At 54.1% G+C, this 20,415-nt stretch overlaps 1 protein-coding gene across 2 annotated transcripts; it reads left to right on the plus strand.

The window, feature by feature from the left end:
* The first annotated feature begins 92 nt into the window (after window positions 1-92).
* ADORA2B (adenosine A2b receptor) lies at window positions 93-18,901 on the plus strand. 2 transcript variants are annotated; one of them, XM_075113622.1, is made up of 3 exons: window positions 93-263; window positions 1,170-1,520; window positions 16,844-18,901. In XM_075113622.1, exons 2-3 carry the CDS (start codon window positions 1,192-1,194, stop codon window positions 17,535-17,537), a joined length of 1,023 nt encoding a protein of 340 aa, XP_074969723.1. In that variant the 5' UTR covers window positions 93-263; window positions 1,170-1,191; the 3' UTR covers window positions 17,538-18,901. The 2 variants fall into 2 exon arrangements, with proteins under 2 accessions (XP_074969723.1, XP_074969722.1); XM_075113621.1 differs by lacking the exon at window positions 93-263 and having other exon boundaries at window positions 1,016-1,520; window positions 16,844-17,927.
* The last annotated feature ends 1,514 nt before the right edge of the window (window positions 18,902-20,415 follow it).

Consider the following 20,415-nt stretch of genomic DNA (forward strand, 5'->3'; position numbering starts at 1 on the left):
AATCTTTTCCTCCTGGTCGGCGCGCGGGCCGTGGGGGATTTTCTCCGTGTGGCAATACCAGCGGGGTGTCCCAGCGGGCTGGGGCGACCTCTGAGCCCTGCCCGTTCCGGGGGGGACGAGTGTGGGCCGAAACACTCGGAGGGGACTTTTCACTTGTCGTTTGACAAAGCGGCCCCCGGTGGGCTGCAGCCCATCGCCCCAGAAACACCCGGGCGAGCAAACAGCCCGGCGGCTGGGCCACCGCGGCCGGGGGCAGCTGCGGGGTTGGTGCGGGGCCGGGGTCAGTGTGGGGGTCGGGGCTGGTGCGAGGGCGCGGTGCGGGGGCCGGGGGCGGTGTGGGGGCTGGTGCAGGGGACGGGACCCGTGCAGAGACCGGGGCCAGTGCGGGGGCTGAGGCCGGGCGGTGCGGGGACCGGGGACGGTGAAGGGGCCGGGACCGGGCGGTGCGGGGACCGGGGACGGTGCGGAGACCAGGGGCGGTTCGGGGGCCGGGCGGTGCGGGGACCAGGGGCGGTTCGGGGGCCGGGCGGTGCGGGCAACAGGGGCGGCGCGGGGACCGGGGGCCGGGCGGGGGTTGGTGCGGGGGCCGGGCGGTGGGGGGGTGCGGGGGCCGGGGCCGGTGCGGGAGCCGGGGCCGGGCGGTGCGGGGGTGCCGTCCCGGGCCCCGCCGGTTGTTCGCGACCAATCGGCGCCGCGCACTCCCCGCCCCGCTCGCCCCATGTGCAGAAATAGCCCCGCCGCGACCGGCAGCGCCTTTCCACGGGCGAGCGGGGCGGGCGAGCGGGGCGGGCGAGCAGCGGAGCATCGCGGAGCGGCGCGGCGGGGCCCCCCCCGCGCCGCCCCGTCCCGTCCCGTCGCGGCCCGGGGTGCGGGCGGATGGCCCCGCGGCGGGCGCAGCGGCCGGGCCCCGCGGCGGGCGGGCGGTGATCGGTGCCCCGCGGGAGCGCGGCCGCGGATGCCCCCCCCGGGCGCGGGCGGTGCGGGCAGCGGCGGGGCTCGGCGCGGGGCCCGCCGCACCCCTCCGGTCCCCCGGGCCCCGGCGGCCGGGCGGGAGGCGGCGGTGAGCCCGGACATGGGTGTTTCTCTCCGGGAAGCGCTGCGCCGTGGCCTGTTGGTACCTGCGGACGGGCGCCCGGCGGAAAGTACCTTTTTCTCATGAACGGTTCTAGCTCCTCGCCCCAGGCTCTCGCCATGGACACTCTGAAAACCACCTATATCGTGCTGGAACTGATCATCGCGGTGCTGTCTATCGCCGGCAACGTCCTCGTCTGCTGGGCTGTGGCCATCAACAGCACCCTGAAGAACGCGACCAACTATTTCCTGGTGTCCCTGGCGGTGGCCGACATTGCCGTGGGTTTGTTAGCCATCCCTTTCGCCATCACCATCAGCATCGGATTCCACGTGGATTTTCACAGCTGCCTCTTCTTCGCCTGCTTCGTGTTGGTGCTGACCCAAAGCTCTATTTTCAGCTTGCTGGCCGTGGCCATCGACAGGTACCTGGCTATTAAGATCCCACTGAGGTAAGAGAGTCGCGTGGATGCAGGTAGCCACGCTCCCTGACAGCCCAGACTGTGACTTTCCTTGTCTTCGTGAGCAGGAGCTTCTAGCCCCGAGTGTTGCCGTCAGAGCTTTGCTGCTCACAGGTGCTGATGAAAATAACAGAGGTTTTTTTGCACCCGCGTCAGGACCAGGATCAGGTTTTCAGTATCCCACCTCTGACTGCAAGCTATACTTTGGAGCTCAGTTTTGGTGAGGGTGTTTTTCTTGGAAGGGTCAGTGGCTTCCCGGGGGGGTCTGCAGGGATGCAGTGGTGCCCTCGGGAGAGCTGTAGCTAATCTATGTAGGTATTTATACAGCCCCCATTGCTGTGGTGTCCAGGCATCTCCCATGTAATTAACTATAGGAGCAGCCACTCTTTTTCCTACTTCCCAGCCTAGCAGAGGAGTTTCGCAGGCTGTTCTGTAAGAGCTCTTGTCTCGGTCTGAGGTCGAGACATAATACTTTTGGAAATGCTGAAAGTCGTCATAAATAGGTCTTAATGTGACTTTGTACATACTTGACATTTTCAGCTAGGACTAGAGTCTAACTAGGCTGTCTTCCAGTTTTTAGAGGGATCTAAAGAATAGATTGAAAGTGCAATTTGTTGCATCTACAAAGGCTGAAATCGTATTTCTGTGCTTGTGCACGTACCTTTTCCTTCTGAGCACTTACTGTGAGCGAGTGTGTAGCTCACCAAATGTCAGAAGGTGTCAGCTCTGTGCATACACTGTGAAAGGAGCGGGAAGGAGGAAGGATTCACACCTCACGGTTCAGAATGTTACAGTTTAAACTTTCATCCAAGGGCAGTATCAAAGACATAAATTGGTTTCCTTCTAATTCATGGGATATTGCAAAATACTGGGGAGAAACGTACTGCCTATATTTCACAGCCACTTCACCAGTGAGTTGATGCAGCAGCTTCCTTAAGCTTAAGTGCACCAAAACCCCGGCTTTGCATTACAAATTACCCGAGTCCCTTAGTCTCGGTCTCCTTCATGTCTCTGTTGTCCCTCCCTGAGACTAAAACATCGATGGAGCCCCACTGGGGAGCCCAGGACTGGTCAGAAGTGGAGGCAGTGGGGAAGCAGGGCAGATTTGGCGTAGGGACCTCAGCTGAACTGTGTCAGCTGCAGCTGATTGTCTCTGATATTTCCCTTGCACAAGTGATGAATTCACCCTAAAATGACTTTAAAAACCCCCAAACCCTTCCCCTGTTCTAGCACTTTGCATCAGAGACCTATACATTGGGCAAATATTGATTAGTCATCAGGCAGATGGTAAAAACTGGTAGTGGAAATGCATGTATGCTGAGTGACTGCGTGTGTCATCGTGGCATGGAAATTCCACGGGACGTCATGTAAGCGAGAGCCGAGCTGCAGCCCGAGCCTGCACAGGAGGGAGCAGGGGCAGAGCAGTTCAGGTGGCTGCCAGCACCTCTGCCCCTGGCTGCTTACCTTCCCAGCCACCCGGCTGAACTCAGAGGCGCAGTTTGGCTCCGGATAATGATTTGGTGCCTTTTCCATTCGTTTGTTTGGGGCTTTCTTGGGCTGGGGGCTCGTGACCCAGCAGCAGCTACGGAAGCAGGTCGGATTTTTTTAGGTTTCAGTTTAATCACACCACCCACCACAAGCAAGCAGCTCAAGCATGGGCTGTGAGCTGTAGCTCCTTCCCTTTGTACCGCAAGCGCACTGAAAAGTGCTTGGCTGAGGAAGCTGGACCTTGTGAGATCGGTTTCTACGCTGCTGGAATCTGTGGCGAGAGCAGCAGGTCAGAAATGCTCGGAGGGGATCATTTCAATGTTTGCAGAAGGGAAATGGTTTGGTAACTGTCAAAAAAAGCAAGTGTTTCCTCCACGCTATTTTTTTCACAAGCTCAGTCTCTAGCAGGTTTGCTCAACTCTCCGTTAGGTCAGTCTTAGACACTTGTGGGGGATGAAATCCCAGGGCAGTTGCTTTGGGATCCTTTCCCGACATCGCTTTTTCAGCCCATCATAGGCCAAATCTTTTGTGCCATTCGCTCAAACACCTTTATTCCTATAAGCGCTTCCCAGCTGGACACATACAGCCCCTCCAGCTGTAAACGGCGATCGAGGCATCCCATCCACGGCGGGTCTGGAGTGTGAAGTTTGGGTTAAATTTAGCTTTGGCATTGCGGCCCAATCCATTGCCCTTAGAGGTGACCAGTGAGTAAAACCCCTGTAAAAGGACGGGGGTTTCTCACTGCCAGGAGTGCGGGGCAATGGCCGGGTCATTGCTTTGGCAATGGGAGATTTAGGGACTGCTACCAAAAGGCTGTTTTTATTTGTACAGCCAACATCGAAAGGGCATAGAGGAAGTTATAAAACTATGTTGGCAAAACACTTCTCTACTGCACTAGGGTTTTGCAACCAAGGCTCAGTTCGAGCTGCCTCGTCAGCATCGTTATTCCCGAGATGCTCCGCAGCACTGCTGGCAGCAAGAGGCGAGGGGCTTGTCCAGCCACCCGCTCTAGGTAGATGCACGCACCGGTTCTGGAAGGAGGCTTGCGCTGCGGGCAGGGTAAGCTGGCCATTAATTTGTAGGGACGGCGACTTTAGGAAACATTTCTTTCTCACTAAAACATTCGATCTGGAGACCAGCGTGGAGGCTGATAACAGGCCACGAAGTATTAAATGTTTAAGAAAATGATTTGTACCCGGCCCTATCCAGCAATTGCAGTAAATAACGTAGTTGCAGAGCAGACAAAGGTCTCTGTCGCATCTGCCAGCTCCCTGTGGAAATGTCTGCGGGGACACTGAGAACTGAGTGTGCCGTATTATTTAATACTATTTCAGGGCTATTTGAGCACACTGAGAGGCTGGGCAGGCCTGCACGCTGGGGGTGCGCAGGAGAAGTTTGCATTACAGCCAGGCTAATAATGGATTTTTCAGTTCTGTGGCTGAACCAAAAAAATCCCATGGGAAGAGGGAAATTGTTTCAGTCAAACTGGAACGGCAATATTTGGAGGTTTCAGTGAAACAAAGTGATCCTGACCAACCTGGCAGATTTTCACTTGAGTTGCTTAACCCTTCCGACGTTGCTGTGCTGCTTTTCGAAATGGCGGCATCCTCGCTGGGAAGGAGCTGACAAATTCCCATCTAGACAATCGCAGAACGAAAATCTTACAGCATTTAAAAACAGTGTTTTAGAACCCACCCTCTTCTGGCTAAAATTATTTGCTGAATTTGACCTGAAGCCATGAATTCTTCCTGTCCCTTGAAACTTGAATTTTGTTTGGTTTTTTTTGACAAATTTACTGTTTGTGGAGGACCCCGACTCGCGCTGCCCAGTTGGCGCAGCTGCAGCTCTGAGCCCTTCCCCAGTCCCTTCTCCCCTGGCCGCCGCACCAGGACACGGCTTCTTGTCTTCAAACGTTCTCCAACCCTACGTCTCTTCGCACACCCCTCCTGCACCCCAGGCCGCTGCCTGCGCGCGCCCGTCCCTCTGCCGCCCCGGGTACACGGCACCATCCCTGCTCTCACCTGCCAGCCTGACCCCCCCGCCTGAAAGCTCGCTCCCCCACAACGCTTCCGCCAAGCCGAATATCAAAGCCAGGCAATTGAGCATCTTTCAGCAGCAGTAAATCCATCCTGTACAGTGTTTGGCACAAGAGCCGCGCGAGGCTTTCGCTCTCTGGCTTTCTTCAGGGCTGGATTTCACCCCACAGTCCCATAGCTGCGAGCCAAAGAAGATTTGTAGGTGGAATAAAAGCTTTCCCTTTTATTTGCATTAACCAAAATCCTTTGGCGTGGCTAATAATTGTAGGTACTCATAGAAGCCTGGAACAAATGTGTCAGGAACTAGGAAAGGAGTATTTAGAGAGCAAGAGGAGACAGAATCGCTGTACAACATCACACTTCGTGTGCCCTTGTCCGCCTGGTAATCGCCTGCGGGACAGCGAACGTTGTACTGCTGCTGCCTACGTGGCAAACACCCCAGCTGAGCCCTGCGGAGGGAAAATTAGCCCCAGCTCCCTGCGATCTGAGCTGCCCTGCTGCTCCCTCTTCTTCCCTGGATTTAGTTCTCTCCCATCTTCAATTTCATCCCTAGCAGAAGGGCAAGACTGATGTTCCTGAGCAGCTTTGCCATGAACTAGAACCCTCTTCTAGTGGCCATGCCCTCTCCCTTGCTGCGCCTTGCTGAGCCCCGGCTGCCCCCCAGCAGCCAGAGCATCCGCGCGTGGCTCACGAGCTGTAGTCGGTGTTGCATTGCTCAGCTTCTGGTGCTGCCAGCCTCCCGTCGAGCTGCTGCCCCTCTTATCTCTGACTGATGAAGGCAACAGTCGGGCTGGGTTCTGCTCTCCTCATGGGGACAAATTCCGTTTGGATTGTTGCTGCTCTTATCTGATCCTTCTGGCTGTGCAGTGTCCTTTCATCAGGTGGGTTGGCCGATGCTTTGCGCTGCCTGCCGTTGTGCCCTGCTGCTGCAGAGGAGGGGGTTCCCCGTTCCCCGGCAAAGAACTGTTCCTGGATGCTTCTCAACTCAAAGCTTGTTCCTCAGCAAAGCAAACTGGTGGGTATTTACAGCAGCTGGGATGGCTGGAGCCATTGGGGAGAAGACAAAGTCCTCTTCAGAGCCTTGGTCCTCACATGCCATTTTCTGTGTGCCATCAAGGACACCGAAACTGCTCTTCCTTCTTCTGCCCTTGCTTCATTTCCTTTCTGAAGGGAAATCCTTGCGTTGCCCTTCATCTGAACTCTCAGGCATGTTCTGCTGTTCATGTGTGGCTCACACGCACAGCGCCCGACCCTGAGGCCTGAGCAGCACGGGAGGCATCGTTATTCCAGAGCGCTGGATGCTCTGCCTCCCCCATCCATCAGGCGGCTGTGCCTGGCCAAGGTTACCGTCAATTAATAACCCTCAGATGCCCCAAACCTGGCAAACGCGCTGAGTGCTGCGGGCAGGAGGGCTGGTGTGCTCGCTTGAGCAATGGAGCTCTCGCGTCTTTAAGGAATTTCGTGTCAGTTGAGCTTGACTCAGGCAGAACATGGGGGCGTTGATGCTGCCGCTTGCTCCGGGCTTCGGATGCAGCCAATGCTGGACACAGAAGCACAATAAAAATATCAGGAATAATCGCATGTGCCTTCCTGGCCATAAACCGGAGAGGGGAAATCGCAGCTATTTTTAGTTATGAGCAGCCTGGTTTCCTTAAAATGCATGTCCCAAATTTTTATATTTTTCCCCTGCTTCAGGGGTCACTTCCCTCCCAAAAAGCAAAAATCCCAACAGGAAGGGAATGAATTATTTTTGAAACCTCTGCCCTGACGCAGCTCCCGCAGAAGCTGGGGGGTAGCAGGGATGTTGGGGAGCGGCAGCTGAAAGCCTCATTTCCAGGCTGTCGGCTGGGGGCACCGATCTCTGGGCTGAGCCAGAACCAAAAGCTTTGGGTTTAGGAGATTTTTTTGTTTGTTTTGGCCAGCTCAATCTATAAAATCTACAGGTTAATTTTTAGGTGGAAAAAAGCAGCTTTTGAGATCTGTCAGAATTTTACTCCAGAAGACCGTTTGACCTCGCTGCAAAAATACATATTAAGCCAAAATGTTTTGCTAGCAAACTCTCCCAGTTAGAAGTTTTTGCTTTGTTAATTAATGGGCCTTTTTTTTAATGAAGTTGCTGTTTGTCATAGCAATGAACAAAGTCCACAAAACGGAGTCTTTTAGGAGTGTTCTGCCCTGGCCCGTGGCTGTGCGGGCAGTCACTCCTGGGGCGTGCTGGGGGTCCTATTACCATGTTAGAGGCAGCTTTGGTCCACAGGATGCCAGGAATCGGTGACACCAGCTGTGCCTACAGATGTGTCAGTGCTCTCTGGCTGGGGCGAGAGCCCCACTGCCTCTCACGGCTTCGCAAAGTCCGATGACGGGCTCAGGGACTTTGTACGTGCCAAAGAGCGGATTATCTCCTAATCCTATGGATGACGCCAGGGCTGGGCATGAGCCACAAATAACCTGCAAGTGCATCGGTGGGTGTGTGTCCGTGCCCTCACACTCACCCTCCGGTGCCGCGTGGGCACCGGCGTGGCGCTGGGAGAGCGGGTGGTCACCGAGCACCGGTCTCTGACGAGCTTTGCCCGTCGTGCTGCAGCGCCGTAGCTGGCGCGCGGGGGCTGGATGCTGCGTCGCCGGCTGCTTCGAGCCCGGCCGCGCCTGGGCGGGGAGGTGAGGACAGGACGGGCCCCTCGAGGTGCCGGAGCACGCCGGGACCGGGCGCGGGTGGGTGAGTGGTGCTGGGCTCGGTGCTGACCGCGCCAGATCCAACAGCCCTAGTGAAGATCAGCCAGGGCTCTGCGGGGAAGGCAAATGGGTAGCAACTTGCCGGGGCTGGAGGATGGAGAGGCCAGCGTTTTGAGGCCTTTGGGAAGGGCTTTAGCACCTTACAGAGTGATCCAGCAGAGATCTGCCATCTCCCCACCCTTCTCTGTTACCTGCGTGGGCAGGGCACTGGGTGCGTGGGAGGGGTAGTGGTGGCACCGCTGCTCTATGCACAGGATCGCAGCCAAACAGCTTGCTGGGAATCATGGTTCCTACCTCACCCCTACCAGCCAACTTTAACTCAGCTGCCCTGGGGCTGCACATTTGAGGTCTGACCGCTCTGGGAGGTTTGGCATGACAAAAATTCTCAGCCCCGGGCATCCTCAGGCAGATAACATGGGGCTTCAGAGCCCTGGAGGGAAGGTGGTGCTGGAGGAAGAGCTCAGGAGGGCTGCAGGCTTGTAAGGCTCCTCTCAGGCCTGTGGTCTCGGGTAGGGAGAAGCAGGTTTTTGTGCTCTGCAACTCAGAAACACCCTACAGAGCATGCAGGGTGGGCAGATATCACACTCTTCTGCCTGCACATGGGCATCTTGAGGCAGCTGCTGATGTTTTGACACTGGCTCTTGTTGAAGTGTGAGAGCTGGTGTGCGAGCGCTGATCTAATTTCCTTCCTGTGCCCCGGGGGCTGTGCGCACCTCTGGCTGTCCCCCAGTGTCACGCATGTTCACAGGAGCGTGGGCAGGGAGCCCACAGCTTGACCTGCGCACCGTGTGGCTTAGTTCAGTGCTCAGTCACATTTTCTCACCCCGTCACGGGCAAGAGCTGGCTGGGGCTGGCTTCCAAAGACAGAAACCAAGGTAGCGAATGCAAATGCCTGCCGGGGTGCAGGCTGCTGTGAAAGCGTGCATGTGAGAAAAATACCCACCCGTCTGCATCACAGGTGCTGTGGGTGTTCAGCAAGCGCAGAGCTCTGCAGCCCCCTCCTGCCGCTCCCCACGCCCCAGCAGCCTCAGCTGCAGTCAGCCGGCTTATTCCCTTCGTAATCCTCCAGATTACCCAAAGGCGTGCCGTTTGCAGGGTGCTTTGGGCCAAAACTGCATTTCCCCTTCCCACATTCCTGGTCCTGCAAACCCGATGCCCTTCAGCCGTTCCCCTGCTCTGGCTGGCAGTGGCTGGGCTGAGGTGCCAGCCCGTGGAGGGGTGTGCGGGGGTAAACGGGGGTGAGGTGGGAGCTGGGGTCTGTAGAGGGGAGCCTTCACTCTCCCAGCCGCTCTGCCGCTACCCCGGGGGAAGGAGGAGGTCACAGGAGGGATATCTTGCTGAGGGGGTTTTAAACCTGTAGGCACTCCATAGTCCAAGCCCGCTGGCTGCAGGACCTGGCGTCGTAGCCCGTATGGGGCAGGCTAGGGCATGCTGGCACACACGGGTACCTGGGGTAGGGAATGCTCCCTCCATACCCCAGCTTGTCCCAAGAGGCATCACCATGGCCGCATGCGAAGCACAAGTGAGTTTTGTCCATTTTGTCCTGGGAAGAGTAATTTGGAGTCTTATTAACTGGCGAGCAGTTAACCTGGGGCTGCAAAGGGGTTTGCTTCTGACTGGCAGACATCCCGCATGGCCCCCCTTCCCCTGGGGAGCAGCAGGTGGCCAATGTCCACCCGAGGGCTCTTCTTCAGCCACAGCTGCTTCGTCCTGGTCTCCGTGCCACTCCTTGTGCCTTTCTGTGCCTCACATCTCTGTGACTCTGCTCCCAGGTGGAATGGCTTCCCAGTGAGCAAACAGGCAGTAGGGCACGTCTGGAGCCACCCCAGCCCCTGATTGCCTCCGATCACACACTGGGCATGTCGCCTTCTCTTATTAATTCAAAAGCATCTAGCTTTTATTTCAAACTAAAGCTGAAAATGCCATATAACATGAGCAAAGCAAGCCCTGGAGCAAATTAAAGCCTTCCAGTCTTTAAACATGTTTTAGTGAGCCTCTAAACCTAAAAATTAAGCGTCGCAGCCTGTGACCTTGCTGGTTAGCTGCCTCAAGCAGGAATGGAAACCTAACAGGGTGCAGAGGCGAGCAGCTGGTTGTTCCTCCTCACGCTGTGAGGGTGGGAACCAAGCAAGGCTGGGCTCCCCCAGCAGCCAGGCTCAAAGCGCAGAGCAGCAGCCACAGACCGGCCGCCCTTTTGAAGAGCAGGCTCAAGCAGCAGCCTGCAGCCGGACTGAGGGTTGCAAGGGCTGCCTGCTCTCACTTATGTGTCACTACCCAGATTTGCACAACGGCAGGGCCGCCTGGCAGCGTGGGGTGCTCCCTGGTGGGTGGGGGTGCCCGTGGGGGTGCTGCCCGGTGGGTGCGTGCTCTTGGCACCGGGAGCTGGGGAGGGCTTTCTTTGCATTCAGCCTTTCCTGACAGGTTAAGGATGGCCACGAGCCAGCACCTCATAGCACGTTCAGGGCTGTCTCCATCGCCTGGAGGGGGGGTGCGCAGGGGCTGAGCTGCCGCAGGTGCTCAGGTTTCCCGTGAAAGCACCAGGCAGTGGGAGCGGTGCTGCCAACAGCCAGAACCGAGGGTGCCGAGCGACTCCCGTGTGCTCACCTGAGCCGTGGGTGCTGGCACGTTTGCAGTAGCCCGTCCAGCGGAAGGCCAGGGGTGCGCGCAGGGAGGCTGCTGTGGTCCCCTGTGCACAATAGGGACAGATGTGGAAGGAAGTGATTTTTCTACAACTGGGCATGGACAGTCGCAGATGTCCTGCTTCCTTGGCTGATACCACAACTGCTAATCAGATTTCTCACTCTCACCGCCAACTCCTTCCTGGTTAAAAAGCACAGCTTTTTTTTTTTTTTCTTCTTTTCTTTTCTCTCTCTAAGGTGCAATTTATGATTCATTTAAAATGTCCTGCCAGCATATTTCAGCTGGTTTGTGCTCTCCCTTCCATGGCTGTGCATGGAGCAAACAGAACAGCAGCAATGGTGCTTATTTCATGCTGTTACAGCTCAAAAAAAAACATAAAAAAAAAAAAAGAGCAAGATGCAAAGTACAGCTGCAAGTAGATGACAAGGATACAATGCTTGGCAGCCAACTTGCTCGCTCCCCTTGTGAATGGAGGTGTCTGTGTATTTTCCTTCACACTTAAAATAGAAACATACAAATTATCACTGCTTGTTTGTATCAGAGCACCTGCAAACTCTCCATCTGCTCACCTCTCTGCAGCTGGCGGCCTGGGCACGGGGCAGAATGGGGAGGGAAGCAGGGAGAGCAGCGGGTGCAGGGAGGACCCAAGCTGGCCGCAGAGCCCTTGCACAGCCGTCACGCCTGCGTCTCCCCGCTGATCCCGTCGAATGTGGCCTCGGCACAAGATACCTGCGAGTTTGGAGTTTAAGCACTGAAATTGCTCATGGAAGGCTGATCTTGCGCTGGGGCGCCCAAACTGGTGGGGCGGAGCGGCGCAGCCCCCCCCCCCGTCGGGCTGGGGCGCCGGGGCTCTGGTGTCGCTGCTGCTGGAGTGCAGCTCTGCTGAGGGACACGTCTCTGTGGGGACGGAGTAGCGTGAGGTTGACCACACAATGTGTGCAGTTTTGCTTGATGCAAAGCGCTCCCCTACCCCATCCCATGGACTCTGAAGATGCCAGGACAGGGGTTGGGACCCTCCTGGCTTTTCCCAGCTAAGGTTGCAGAAGGCAGAGGTGTCCCTGGTCAAGTGGTGGGACTAAGCAAGCCTGGGAGGCTCCGTCACAAGAGGAAAATCTTCCTGATGGAAAAGTTAATGCTGCAAATTCAGCATCGTGTTACATACACAGGAGAAGCATCTAAACACCCAGAGTCTGTGCGCCGCTTTCACACGCACAGCCTAGCAGCCCTGTGGCCTTTTGAGGGCTGCTGGTGAGACGAAGCCTGACCGAGGGCAGATGGCTTTCTTGTAACATCTTTTTTTGTTGCTAGAAGCTACATCTCAGCCAGCCTCAGGGATTTTACTCAGGCACCCAGCGGGGGACAGCGCTGATGCCTGCGCAGGTGGACATCCTACTGCAGCCATCTGAAGGGCCAGGACCCACAGCGTATTTGCCAGACCATGGCTGAGAGGGTGGAGCTCAATTTTGCATCCCCAGCAGTGGCCTGGTAGCGGGGAGGTAGGGAAGGTCTTTGGGAACAGGGCTGCCACGGTGTACAAATGTAAGGGCGTTGTACCACCCTGCGGGTGACGGTCGAAGGGGTCACGTCCCTCCTGCCTGCCCCTGGGCAGGGCAAGGGCTGCGGCGGCCCCTGCACCACAGCGCCCACGAGCACACCGTGGCAAATGCTGACGCGGTTCCTCAGCTTGCAGATCACCCTTATGTTCAGTAAAACAAACTATTTGCTATTGGCTCTGCTCCTTGCTAACCTCAGGTTTATTTACTCAGTAATTTATCAGCCAGAGCCCAGACCAGCATCACGGTCAGGGCCTCCCTCAGACTCCGCCAAGCACCGGGGGGGTGGGTGTGTGGCAGCACAGTGTTTTGACCTGTTCATCCTTCTGGGCTGCCTGGGGACAGCGCGGGATTCTCCCTCATGTCTGCTCTCGAAGATAAATAACATGGGAATGATAGTCCCCTTCCAGACTGGTTCCTCCAGGCTGTTGCTGGTTTCTGCCCCAAGTCTAATCGCCCCAAATGGTGGATTACGCCTCCTCGTTAGACGGGAGCTCAGGGGCAGCAGTGCCCCTGCTCGGGTGCTCTCTGCGGGCTCACTGCAGGGGCTGGTGGGGAGATGCCAGCTACGTGCAGGACATGACTCAGTTCCTGCCAGTCGGGAGCCAAACTCCTGCACGGGAGAGGCTGGGCTGGCAGCAGGTTGGCAGCGCGTCCTGCTCCGCTCCAGCTGTGCTTAGCAATGCCTGCTTCGGCGTCTTGGCTGGTATCCAGCTCTAGTAAATAGCAGTAGAAATGCAACGAGATCTGTTGGGGAAAAAAAAACCACCCCACCCTGACCATCCTACCAACCAGAGGCACGGTGCCTGGAGAGTGCAGAGAGGTTTCCAGCGCCCTGCGCTCATGTACGACGCTGTCGCTTTGGTGGTTGCAATGACGCTCTTCCAGAAAAGCTGTGGACCTTGCTGAGCCATCGCTGAAGTTGTACACGATAACACCAGGGGGTCTGAGCCATGCTGTAAACGCAGCTGAACTTTCCTTAAAGTATTTGCCTTCCTGCAACCCAGGCTGCGTGACTGTGACACCGGCGGCAAACGTAGAGTTACGTATGTCAGGAGAATAGAAACCTGAATGCCTTGATGATGGCAGCATGTGGGGATGGCATCGGGGCTTCTGCAGCATGACCACTGCAGGGGCGCTGGGGGGGAGCTGAGATTAGCTGCTTGATGGTGATTACGCCAGTAAGGAGACTTTGCCTGGTGGTGTAAAAGGAACTAATGCATTGCCAGGTTATTTAATCTCAACAAATCATTTAGAAATATTCAGCTGTTATTTACATTAAAGCAACACTTGATGCCTCTGGGCAGAAACATAGAGAAGAGTCAATATTTGTTATACATTAATTGAGCAGACTTGGGAGAGTAAACTTACTTTAATAGTTTTTTGCCTAATAGTATTAAGCCTAAAAGAGAAGGAAGGAAGGGTTTTCTGGAGTGTTCAGAGCTGTGAAAATCTGTTGGTTCCTCACTGTCTGATCATGTTTTATAGAGCTTAGGAAAAAAGTTGAGTCTCAGTTGTCTCAGAGCCAATGCCTGCTTTTCTCGATGGTGGTTGCCGGTGTGTGCAGTGGCTCACTGAGACTTTTCGTGCCTTGGTTAGGGAATAGTCATGCACTTCTTTATTTTTAAGCACAGGCTTCTATTAACTTAAGGCAGCGTCCCACCAAATAGGTGTATTAAGGTAATAACAAGGCAATTAGCAAACAATCGTAGAGCATCGAACTATCCCCAATTTCACCTTGGCCTCTCCTGGCTGGTAGCTCAGCAACCAGCTGTCACCCTTCTCTCTAGTCACAGGAGTGACCATCATCATTACCCAGGATCGAGCCGCTGAATGGAGAGATGCTGGGAGGAATTTGCAATGCTCCCTGCAAAAAGAAAGAGTTAATCTAAGGCGTGCGTTGTTCTCTGTGGATAAATATCTCCACTTTAATGAGCACCACCTCTTTCCTGCGCTGATGGGCTTGCAGCCCTCTCCATTGCTCAGCGCTGGCTCCTGCAGACCCAGAGCGCAGCACGTTTTTCCATCTTCTCCTTCTTGCAGAAAGGGCCCCCACTTAAAAGTGATCGTGGCTGCAGCTCTGCTGTGTGCGCTGGGGAAGAGCAAGCAACACTAAAATAAACATGCCATCGTTACAGCCACTGGAAAATGAAGTGACTGCTTAACTGGTTTCGTAAACCTTCAAGCCGAGCCTTATCTTTGCAGCAGAGATCAGGAGAAGAGCAGATGGAAGAAGCCTTATTTGGGGTCATATGTTTTCAGCAAGAGGCAGCACCAAATGTCACCGGCCTGGAGTGGCACAGTGGACACTGGCCTCAGCACAGCACGCTGAGCGCGGTGGCGCTGCCTTGTGTTCCTGTGCACAGCCTGCTTCAGACACACACAACACCCACCTCCTTCAGTGTCTCTGTCTGAACAATGGTCCCTTTTGCATTTTCTGGTCTTACTACAATAGTTTTTAGGATGTGACATGACCGAGGTGGCAGAGAAACAACTGCAGTGATCAACTAGGCATGAACAGCACAAGCCAAGGAGCCACGGTTTTTTCCTTCCCACGTGCAGAGCTGTAGGTTGGCAGCAGCTCTTGGTGCTCCTGCAGCACTGACGACGCTTGGCCAACAGCGTAGCTCAAAACTCAAGCTTTGCCAAGAGATCAGATTTCTGGGAACTTGCTCTGAACCAAATCTTAAAGTTTTCAGGCCCTGCAACCCCAGATCAGCTCTGGCTCCTGAACACCAGCACTTAACACAGGGTTTTGAAAGCAATGGTCTTGGCCTTCGTGATGGCCTGTCTGATAAAGTCTCATCTTCTGAAGCAGCAAGACTTAATAGTTATGAGAGAAAGTGCAGGAGAAACCCCTCAGTGGCTGGACCTGCCCTTTAGCCATCTACCCCGTGGACTGTGTTCACAGTTCAGCATCGCCTAAAGGCGGCTGCTGCTCCTGCATCCTCTCGGCCAGCCCCGGCCATGCCCAAAGCGAGCCCCACTGGCAACGGCCACACAGGAGCCAAGGGCTCCCTTCAGCCCCCCCTTTGCCTCCTGGTTCGTGCTGGCAGGACCCCCCCCACTTACCCTCCTGTCTTCGTGGCTTGCAGGAGGAGAGGGACACATGGCTCGCACGGAGGCGACCGCAGTGTGATTCACAGGCACAGCTGTGGTTCTGTGGGAATAAAACCCTCCCCTGCCTCACGGGCCGGAAGAAAATCAGAACAAACGTTCTTAGGAAAGGAGGAGCAGGGTAGCCAAGCCAGAGTAAACAAGCACTGAGAGAAGGGTGTGGGAAGAGGGGGGACGTGTGTCAGCCAGCAGATGCTAACTGGCTGTGGAGAGGACAGTAATGGGTTTCTCATGTTGTCTTTCTGGCAGTCGCTGGTTCTTTGTATGTCCGAAAAGCAATCCGACTGATGCTCTGATGTTGGCATCTGTTCTGGCTGTACCCAAACCAGCTTGGCTTTTGCTGCTTTAGATTCCAGCCCTGTTCGTGTCTCTGAGCATCAGCGGTCCCCGGGGGTTAGGAAAGGTGTGGGGCAGCGCATGGCTCTGCACGCCTCAGCACTGCATTGGCTTGCCCCTGGGCCACCGCAGAGCTTCACTGTGACACACGTGAGAGCAGCAGGTGCCCAAGGAAGGCGCTTACTAAAAAACATGGATCTTTGCAACCAGTTATGGCGTGTCAGCAGAGCACAAGTATCGTTTGACAGCAGCAGCTATGCACGGCTGCATGGTTTAACCCCACTGATGGTTTCAGCAGCTGCAGGTCAGGGTCTGTGTGTGACTTCAGGATAACCATCATCGTAGTCATCATCACCACCCACCACAGAGGACCAAAGTCCTACAGAACTGGCACGTCATGTACACGAGCAGTGGAGGCCACCACCAGCCCCGGTAGCCAGGCAAAGTTGCCCACTCAGCACTGTTGATGGAGGATGCATGAAGCGGGGCCATCAAAAGGGGGAAGAGCCCAGCGTCCCTGGCTCCCAGCTCCATGCCTGGGTGCGAGACTCTGAATGGCGGCATAAACCTAACTTGCAACTCTCCTAAGCAATCCATCATTAGCAGCTGCTTTCAGATGCTGGCTCAGAAAAGCCTTTCAGGGTATTTGTTATCCAGCCACAACAAGCTCGCGTGGGCTGCAGTCTGGCATGTGTGAAGCAGCAATTGCTGTTTGGGAAACTGGGAGGCTCCCTGGTTTCCACACACATGTGTACTTCCCACCTTAGTGCATGAGGTAGCATGGGAAGGGACATCACGTTACAGGGCTGCTGCAGTCTCCAGTGAAAGCCAGTATTGCTGCAGGCATAAGAGTGGCCCAAGTTGAAGCAAGTTGGCTGCGGTATAAAGTCTGTGGTGATGCTGGTTAAGTCTTTAGCTACCCACTACAGTGTAGAATTGAGAGCCAGCATTGTCTCAGCTGTAATAAGTCAGCCCAGAAGTTCATGTAGCCCAGCAATGTGCCCTGACATGCCCGGGAATGGATGCTTAGAGCAAGAGAGTAAGTTGGTGGTTACAGAGGGAGCCTTCGCCCTGTTCTTGCCCTCCTTGTAGTTGGTGGTTTAGGCTCATGCAACGATAAAGCCTTTTTTTTTTTAAGACTCCAAGTTCTTACCTCCTATTGAAGGGGCAGTGCTTGGCAGCTCTCAGGACTAGTAAGTGAATCACCTCCCCAAATCACTTTGTGCAGGCGTAGAGCACAGGTGCGATTTTTTTTTTAACCCCTCTGGTGATCACAGGGGTGAGGTTCACGTGTGGGCGTGGGTGGGGCTTTTGTGGCATTAGCCAAAATGCTGATGACTTTAACTGCGGGGAAGTCACGTGCGCTCATTTATTTAATGGCTCTATCTTGGTTTTATTCTTGATGCTGTAGGTATAATAGTCTGGTGACTGGCAAGCGGGCAAGAGGCCTCATCACTGTGCTGTGGCTCCTGTCCTTTGGAATTGGACTGACGCCGCTTATGGGCTGGAATAAAGCCATGCGCGGTTGTCCCAACACCACCAACAAGACAGGGGCTGACACCGGGACAGAGCACAATGGCTGCTTCATCCAGTGTCTCTTTGAGAATGTGGTAACGATGAGCTACATGGTTTATTTTAACTTCTTTGGCTGCGTGCTGCTTCCGCTCATTATCATGCTGGGGATCTACATTAAGATATTCATAGTCGCCTGCAAACAGCTGCATCAGATCGAACTGATGGGCAACTCCAGGACCACACTGCAGAAGGAGGTCCATGCAGCCAAGTCTCTGGCCATCATTGTAGGATTTTTCGCCTTCTGTTGGCTGCCCCTGCATATCTTGAACTGCATCACTTACTTCCACAAGGACTTCATCAAATACAAGCCTGAGTGGCTGATGTATATGGCCATCATCCTCTCCCACGCCAACTCCGTCGTCAACCCCATCATCTATGCCTACAGGATCAGGGACTTCCGCTACACCTTCCGCAAGATCATTTCCAAGATCCTCTGTAAGACGGATGACTTCCCCAAGTGCACCACTGACAACAACCAGCACCTGACTGTCACCAACATTAACTGCCCAGTAGCCTCTGTGACCATATGACCGTGCATGTCCTGCTCCTGACACTACCCTTCCCTGTGCCTACGTGAACAGTTACAGCTGACTCCTAGAGGAGTGCTCAGAGATGACCACTATGCAGTTACGCAGCTGTATTTTTTTTTTTTACTTTTGTAATTAACATAGTGCCTCCTAGAGGAATAACCCGACCGGGGAGACTGAGTGCAGCTCAGCCTCGACTGTAAACCCAGGTTGCGTGAGTGCTGGCAGTTGTATTTCCTTTCCAGGTCAGACATTGACTGTGGAAGACCCACCTGCTGGGGGTGTTTCCCCAATTGTGCTGCTCATGTCAAGGCCTAGGATCTGTATTTTAATTATTATTATTATTTTTTTAATCTTCTGATTCATTTAGGAGTAATAATTTTGTGTCTGGTTTGGGGTTGTTCTTTAAGTCCATACTTGACGGCACTTTGGTAATACCCTAACTATTCCATCAATTGTTTGATGCAGCTAGTATTCTCCGATGGGAAAAAAAAGTCTTACTTAGCCCAGTTGCTGGTGTGAAACTGACTCTGCGTTCTTGGCTCCAAGGGACACTACTGTGTTGATGGGAAAACAAGATCAGAACCGGCCAGTTATTTTTGGCCCCAGTATGGAAGCCCTACTTACTGAAAGAGAAAAATTTTAGAAAAGAGTTGACTGAAGTTTTAGAACGGCAGTTTTATGGCCTTTAAATCACTTTGGTCTACAGGATTATGCAGACTAGTGCTTCAGGTTTGATTTCAAACCTGTTTCCTGCTCTCAAAAGGGAGAAGTGCCCTGGTAGTCCTAGCTAGTCTGATCCAGAGTTGCTGAGGTTGGTGCAAACGCTCCCTTGGTGACACAATCTCTACAATTAGGCTTTTTCACTCCCAAGTCAAAACTTGACAGCCTTGCAGTGCTTCCAGAAGGGCAGGTTTTAGCTGTGATAGCTGGAGGCTGCCGCTCACCTGATTCCTAAAACTTGGTCTTGCCGGGGTTCCTCTGCAGCCCAGTAACCCCCACAAGCTGTGAGTGCTATTTTTTTTATTAATAGTGATTTTTATTTTTTTATTCTTTTTTAATCCTGACCTGCATCAGTAGCAAAAGAGACCGGAAGGGAGCTAATTTGCTTGAGAACCTAGAACGCCTTGGCCCACGACCTGCTTTTGGCCAAGCTCTTTGGGGAAGAAGCCCACCGCGCGATTGCCCGGCCTGGCCTCGGCCGCTAGCCACGGAGCCCGTTTGTGAGGACAAAGCCCACTCAACAGCAGAGCAGTCTTAATTTGTACTGCACGTTAATAACCCTCTGCAACTACAGCTCATTAATTACTGCACCTGATCTTGTATGTAATTGTGATATGCAAGACCAGATAAAGGTATTAAAAGCAGTGCTTTAATTTCTGAAGCACAAGCTCTGCTTCTCCAGCCTGCACGACGGCACGTGCATCGCTGTAATGAACCAGTGTTTCTGGCATGTCTTTTATTTTGCAGGGCAGTTTCATCCCACGACTGAGAGGAACAGGGAGGGGAGTCAGAAGACCACCAAACAGCCTCCCTCCTTCGTGCCCAAAAGCCGGTTGTGGTACAGGGACACAGCTGTCCTTGACAAGCGCAGACCTGCCACCACGCTGTGGCCCCCTGACAAACGGGAGCCTTGCCTGAAGGTCCCTGCGCGGTGAAGGGATGCCATCTCTCTCCGAAGCACTCAATGCCAGCACCATCACCACGCGACCTGCGAGAGGCTGGAGTGCGAGGATGTGCATCAGATGTCATTTTCAGTGGTAACTCACGGAGGGAGGCCGCGGTAGGGAGCAGGCCTCTTAGAGCCAGGTGGCAGGGAAGGAAGTTTAAACACAGCCAGTTCCTGAAGAACAGGTCCAGTGGACAGACCGTGATGCCTGGAGCAGTTTGTCCCTGATAAACTGTACTTGAATCATATAGAAATCAGCTTTCTATTTTTTTTAACTGCATTGCACTAGAAGGGGGGTAATATAAGGCCCCAAGAGTTTAATTTCTCTGGCGTATAGAATGACAAATATGGTGTAAAATCAGCCAAAAAGCTGATCTGAAGAAATCCTGTTCCTGCAGCATCTGCTGTGCCAGCTGGCGTGACCTGCAGGCAGCAGCTGTAGGTCCGAGTTAGGGCCCACCACGCCGATGGAGTGACGGATTTCGCTGCTGTGTGTGCAGCCGTAAGATCCGGCCCCAAACCTTGGTGAATCACCAGTCAGCTCTGAATGGGTTTGTACACGTTTATGCAATGTCCAAATTTAGCTACAGCTCAGTATCTCAGATACTGGCATTTCCAAGAAGCTGAAAAGTTAAAAGTTACTGTCCCATGTGTTTCTCCTTTAACAGCCCCATTCAGCTTTGCTGCATCTGCCTTGGTCATAGTCCAGCTGACACATGTAGCCACCTCCCGCCATTTGGGCAGGGTTTGACTCTCTTCTCCTTTCGTTCCTTCCCTCTGTATTATCTTTGGCTGTGGTCCTTCTTGTTAACCATGGCTGGAAACAAGCAGGGTTTCACCTGCAGCTCTGGCAGTGCTGCAAAGTGGTTGCAAGCCACATTTATCCTTGCAACAAAGAATGTAATCGCTCCTCTCCTGCTGGCTGAAAATGAACCAAACTCCGGACAGCACGAACAGACTGAAACACACAGCGCTGCAATACAGAGAGATGCTCCCAGAACAACTTGCTTCTATGTGGCAGCTTGCACTGCAGCTCAGCATCCACTACAGCTACCTTTCATATGCCTCTAATGAGCCAGAATTCCTGTAGGCAGATGTGGTGTTTCCTTAGTATGACTGTGCCATCGGGTTGTTAGCCATTATTAACTATGGCCCGGGTCGCTGTGGTCTTTAGGCACATTAAGTGGCTTTGTGGATCTGAGCCAAAGTAAT

Source organism: Phalacrocorax aristotelis, chromosome 18 (genome assembly GCF_949628215.1).
Source record: "Phalacrocorax aristotelis chromosome 18, bGulAri2.1, whole genome shotgun sequence".
Classification (NCBI taxonomy): Eukaryota; Metazoa; Chordata; class Aves; order Suliformes; family Phalacrocoracidae; genus Phalacrocorax; species Phalacrocorax aristotelis.